We start from the raw sequence: 6,581 nt of genomic DNA on the forward strand, positions 1-6,581 counted from the left end.
AATATGAATTTCAAACGCTCATAAAAATTTAATTTGAGTTTCTTATAGACATTTTTTTTTTAATAAAGGTAGATTTTCCTATAATGAATCTTGTATTACATTTTAAAATCTTAGTTCTAAAAAGAAAAATTTTTACGAATTATTAACTCAAAATAATTTGCTAATTTTCGTGATTTTCGTGATTTTTACATATTTTGTCAATTTTTGAACTTTAAATGCTAATAAAAAAAAACTGTGATTAAGGATTTTTAATATTTTTCAAATGTCATTGTAACAATATAGTAGGAGCCTTGTATTAAATTTTCAAGTATTTTTACTCAACAAATAAAGTTTTATTGACATTCATAAAAAAAAAAACTAATTAAATTGGAAACTGAAATTGTCCGTAAACAGCTCAAAATAAACCAAAATATTTTGAAAATTTTATCATGTATAGTAAATGGAAATATAAACAACCAGTGAAAATGTCATGTATCTACAGTCATTCGTTTTAAAGTTACAACAAAAACCAAAATCAATTTTCTCGAAAACAGAATTTGCGTAAAAATGCCCGTTTTTCCTTAATTTTTCTTTTGTTTTTCACGGCGCTTTTGAAAACAAAAAAAAATAAAGAAAAAAAAACATACATCATTGTAAAACCAATACATTCATCGTTCCACTCAGAATCTAAAATAGTTAAAATTGTAATCCAATTATAGCAGTTTACTAAACAAAAATTATCACATATTCCAGATATTCAATCTAGTGACCAATACAGTATTATTAAATTATTATTTGAAAACAGACAAAGTAAATTAAACATTTAATTGGGTCTTATTTTATTATATCTAGTGGTTATAAATGAAAATATCATTAAACACGAATTGTGCATAAATACAATTTTTGACTTACTCTAACTTGGTCAGTTTTGAAAATAGAAAAAACTTTTTGTACAATAAATGTTTGAAAAAAAATACTCTACCCGAATCTGCAGAAAAAAACTGGGGTAACTAAATTGTATTGCGCATGCGCGTACCGAGTGAGCTAAACATTTTAAACTGGTCTGAAAATATGTATTTAAGCGCTCCCTATCACCTCCCGAAAATCCCGTTTCAATACAAAGTCACCCATCTGAGATATTCAGTGGTACGTCTTAGCGTGAACACACTGCAGTATATGCATATTACGATATGCTTACCTACTTTATATAATTTACTATTCTATATACATAAGGCATAATGCATATTATGCTTAAGTCATAACACGGTAACACACCATTTATATAAAAGTAAAATTAATTAATAATAATTTTAATAATTACCTATTTATGTTATAAGACATTTAAAAGGTAGTCAGTAGGTACATATTATATAAATTCATATAGGTAATATTAACAATATTAACCAACATAATATCATTAAACGCTTTATTGTTATGTTGTATTGTCGTTAAATAATAATTTAAAAATGTTTACATGGGTTCGTAAAAAAATCTATGTATAATAGATACAAATTAAATAAGGTAGAATAATTTAAAAAAAAAAAACCAAACGATAGGTACAAAGTAAATGTACAAGTTGAATAGGTATATAATAATAATAAAGAGGAAAGATCAGAAATGTGTGAAAAGACGTAAAAAAAAATCGAAATGCAAAAATGCAAAAAAAATTGAATTTCGAACGGCCATGTTAGCCTACGGCGCCGAAAGTATCGCCGCCCAGAGACCTTACGACGGATTCGAACTCGGACCACAGACTTAGATATATCTTAGTCCGTGACTCGGATCTACCTAACGCCATTGTTCTATGGTGATATTCCCTGTATTCATATAATTTGTTAATTGTCGATAACAAAAAAGGAGGGAAAATGGACTTTGTCAAATTTGCTGCGGAACCCACGGAGATTGCCGCTTTCGTCACAGAAACGCATGTATAGTGCCTCATTTGCTACAAAAACGTAGACAATGTATTATATTATGGTATTATGATTGGAGATGCTATTAACTAGTAAGTATATGATCCAAGTTCGAAAGTTTGACGCGGTGGGCAGGGTGAAAAATAAATAGTTGCCCGGACAGCCAGCAGCTGCTGGGCACAGCGCTCGTCCGGCAACTAGTGAACTACCAAGTAGAAAGTTTGAACTTACAAGTTGTAGCAACGACCACCGTCGATTACCGTGCGCGCCAAGCGGTGCGCATAGACATAAGCTGTACGTGCGCGCGCTTTACATTGATACTTGATAGTCGGTACTCGGTTGTTGATTGATACTAGAGCAGTAGAATCTAGAACTGAAATATGTTGTAGATATTTGTAAATTCAAAATTGTACCTGTGTTCTATGTTTTTGGGTGTTGAAATTTGAGAACACGCCGTACGTGTCACTACCAAAACACATTTTCGAAATTCGAATACGCCTGTGATCTAATTCGTAAATCATTCATGAAAACCGTGCGGATAGCGTACATAAGGTAGTAACTTATTGATTTTTCGTCACCTCGCGAGGTGGTCATTGAAACAGCAAAATAAACAAACTGCACATACATGATAAGAGTTGTACGTTTCGAATAACATGCCAACACTAATAATTTAATATAATTTAATTTGATTTGATTTGATTGCACCTAGTAGGTACTCTAGTAGATTTTTGTATAACAGTATAATATTATTATCGTAAGATTGCACACACTAACAAACACAGTCGAAATGAAGAAAATGTTGAAATTGGTAAAAGGGGGGAAAAAAGAGGATAAAAGTGGCTCTGGTACACCTTCAGGCGATGAACTAGAAGATGATCCGGACAGTACAATGTTCTGCTATAAAATTGACTCTGAAGCCGAGGACAAAATGAGTCGATTACACAGGGCTTCGTGGCATGGCAGCCTAGAAAAAGTCAAAACATTGTTGCAAAAGAAACCAATGGACGTGAACACCGTGGACAGCTTCGACAGAACGCCATTACACTTGGCAATGGCCAAAGGTTACTATAACATTGCTTGGGTGCTGTTGAATCACAATGCTAGCTTAGATTATGTTGATTGCGATGGGTACACACCGTTCTTGAAGGTATCACTATTTTGAATTTGGTGGTAGTTTGTCATTCTTACTTAACAATGACTTTGAAGAATCAAATATGTTTGGTGAAGGGAATACTTATGTAAAATTAATTAAGTAATCAATTTATACCTTACTACAAAAAGTCTAACAAACTAAAATTAGGTATATCATAAATATTTTCTGACAAGTAGCTCCAATTAGGTACCTTCTTAACGGACTAAAACTAAAATTTGGAGAACATTTATTACAAATACAGTACCCATTTTGCTTTAAGATTAATTAAAAATAAATATCTAAAAATTTCTACAGACCTATTAATTTATTATCATTTTATTGTTATTTGAATTTTTTAATGATATAAATCATGTTACAAAAGCATAATGTTTCATGTTTAATTATATAAATTGATTCTTCAAAGTCATATCATTATTATTTACGTTTTACCTACAATAAATAATAATTGTCTAAACACAATTTATAGCCATCTACTATGTGTACATTTATAAATATAAGTAAAATAACAATGCACATGTAGGCTGTAGAATGCGGCCAAAAAGAATGTGTTCATTTAATGTTGGAGAGAGGGGCAGATGTAACACGCACAGACACAAATAAAAATTCTGCTTTACACTTAGCTGCAAAACAGGGTTCATTCACTATAATATCTATGTTACTTAAAAAAGGAATTAATATAAATGCACAAAATGCTGTAAGTATAACCTAACACGGCTTTCTTAGCACTAACAAAATGTTTCTCAAATGGTATATTATGAACTATAAGACTTCTGCTATTAATTTAGAGGACGTTGTACTCCATCTTACTATTGCATTCCATAGCAAATGTAACTTAAAAAGAATCCATTTTACTTTTATTTTTAATATTAGTCTTCTGTTATCAAATTTAAAGGAAAAAACATTATCTAGTATACAACGTCCTTAATTAATTATCCTTACAATCATTAACATTCGCTTCTATTAATTTATTAAATTTAATCTACCAAACATACCTATATTTATACATTTATTAACATTATCTTTTAGTTTTCATTTTTGTATTAACCCATCTACATTTAAATAAATAACATTTGAGAAGTATGATTAGATTTGTATTTATATTTAATAAATAATTTAAGAAAAACATTTTTAGGCAGGTGAATCCGTTTTACATGTTGCATGTGCTGCTGAAAATCGTGATCTAATAGAGTTTATATTAGATAATGGGTCACTAATAAACATTGCGGATAAACAAGGACGTACACCATTAATGGTGGTAGCAAAACTTGGAAATATGTCTATTGTAGACCTGTTATTGGACCGAGGAAGTCAACTTGATGCGTGTGATATAAATGGTGATAAAATTTAAAAATATTAAGTATTGTAGGTTATTTATTATTTACAATTTTTTGTTTTGTTTTAGGTTTATCTGTGAAAGATTATGCTGCTAAAGAAGGTCATTCTAAAGTAGTGAATCAACTATCTATGCAAAAAATGAGTGTAATGGCCCGAACTAGATCTAAAGAAAATGTTTTAGATGATTTGGACCAGAATGATAGTGCTCAGGTACAAGAAAATAATGATAATTCAAAAAATCAAAAAAATGTTGATGCTCAAATTATAGTACTTAAAAAAGAAGACAAAATAGCAAAATCAAATGTTGAAGATAATCAAAATGAAAAAGAATATGTCGCTATTAATTCTATAGTTGCAAATGATATTGATTTAAAAATTAAAAAAAATGATGCCAAAGAGGTAGAAAATAAAAAGGAAAATCTGAGTTTAAACTGTAAAGTTAATCATCCTGATGAGTTAAAAACAAACAAATTAGATAATGAAAATAATCCGAGTGAAAACAAAATTGTAACTTTGAACTCTTTGGATAATGAAAATGAAATAGATAATAGCTCAATAGAAACAGACAAAGAAGTAATTGAGAAAAATAAATTAACTATTGAAACCAAAAATACATCTATAGTAAATGTTTTACCAATCAAAGATGAAGAATCAGTATCTCAATGCACAATGCCTCCACCATTAGATCCACCTAGAAGTTGGGATTTTATACAGACAAGCATAATACACACTACAGATATCAATGAAAAAACTGAAAAAGAAACCCAGGAAAGTATTGAGCAAATCCCTGATCCAATTATATGTGCAGTAAACACAGATGATTCAGAATTGGAATGGGGAAGTGATGAAAGCCTTCCAACAGATCCTAATCAATCCTGTCCGGTTGTGGACGATAAGAAAGAAGAAAATAAAAAAACGAATACATTTTATAATTTTATAACTACTAAGTTAATGAACAAAACAAAAAATAGAGTTTCTGCATCTGCAGACAATATCATTGATGATACTACTACTAAAAAACATGTGAGGAATAAGTCTTTCACTTCACTAAGGACTTTTAAACTCACTGTTCCATCAGATGTAAACAAAGCTTTATATCAGCTGAGTCCAGAGATGAACTTTGCACATTCTTCATTCAGTAAAAGCAAATCTTTTAATGAACATATACCCCTTGAAAATGTTGAAAAAAATTCTTTAGAATTTGAACGTTCTAAGTCATTGTGTTTGGAATTAAAACATAACTATGATATAACCGAGAATCAGCAGAGAGATTCAGATAGCCCAAGTGATGATAGTTTACGATCAAAAAGAAGCCTTTTGTTATCCATGCGAATGCCTAAAGTTCACGATGAACACCATGATGACTATCATTTAGATATCAAGGACAGTGAAACGTCTGAAGACGAAGGCCCACATTATTGGTACAGTCCAAATAAAAAAAATGTTAAAATAGTGCAACAAGACACTGTAATTCGGAACTACAGTGAATCTGATAGCGAGTAAGTTTATATTTCAAAATCAACACAATATAATTTTTGGTTTGTGGTTTCTTAGTTTAATAAAAAAAACTTATATCCGATATTCAATTTAATTTTTTTTTTTTTTGTTAACTAATAAATTAATAAAATACTACTGAATTAAATGTATACTTAACTGATAGGACTACATGAAATATTTTTACTGAGTAAAAAGTATGTTGTTCATCAATAAACTTCTTTGGATTTCAGATCTGAAGAAATTGGTTTACCAAAATCTAAGTCAACTCCTGGTAAATATAATCAATTATTATAAATATGTATGTACACTTTACATAATTAATTTAAGATGATACTCATTATTTCAAAATATTATTTTTGAAAACTTACCTTTGAGATTTTGAAGGAATTTTTAAAACATTTTATATATTTACATAACGCATAGTCTTTATTAAAACATTTTCCTACAAAAATAATTAAATAAAATTTTGATTTTCAGTACAATGTGTTTGGTACAAAATATTTAAAAAAGAAAATATTATGGTACATAGTACATAACATACCTATTTAAAGGAGCACACAACACAAAAAAAAATTATTAAAATTATTTTTAAATGTTAAATTATTTAAACTATGGCTATATGAAATGATTTGGTGAAAATTTGATGTATAAAAAAAATATTACTTAGATATTAAGGAATGTAAAATAGTCGCGTGACGTCATTG

At 29.3% G+C, this 6,581-nt stretch overlaps 1 protein-coding gene across 5 annotated transcripts in view; it reads left to right on the forward strand.

Moving 5' to 3' along the window:
• Positions 1-1,964: 1,964 nt before the first annotated feature.
• Positions 1,965-6,581, forward strand: part of LOC100163378 (ankyrin repeat domain-containing protein 18A) — a 12,118-nt gene continuing 7,501 nt past the window's right edge. Inside the window, exons 1-5 of one of the 5 annotated variants that reach the window (XR_001679904.2) lie at positions 1,965-3,039; positions 3,566-3,739; positions 4,178-4,379; positions 4,448-5,879; positions 6,108-6,148. Coding sequence is in view for 4 of the 5 variants with exons in the window: in XM_001952799.5 (XP_001952834.2) it covers positions 2,680-3,039; positions 3,566-3,739; positions 4,178-4,379; positions 4,448-5,879; positions 6,108-6,148 (2,209 nt within the window). In the remaining variant the exon portion in view is untranslated. The remainder of the gene's footprint in view (positions 3,040-3,565; positions 3,740-4,177; positions 4,380-4,447; positions 5,880-6,107; positions 6,149-6,581) is intronic. The other 4 variants (XM_001952799.5, XM_016806437.2, XM_008187008.3 and 1 more) reach the window with 4 other exon arrangements.

The sequence above is a fragment of the Acyrthosiphon pisum genome, chromosome A1 (assembly GCF_005508785.2).
Source record: "Acyrthosiphon pisum isolate AL4f chromosome A1, pea_aphid_22Mar2018_4r6ur, whole genome shotgun sequence".
Taxonomy (NCBI): Eukaryota; Metazoa; Arthropoda; class Insecta; order Hemiptera; family Aphididae; genus Acyrthosiphon; species Acyrthosiphon pisum.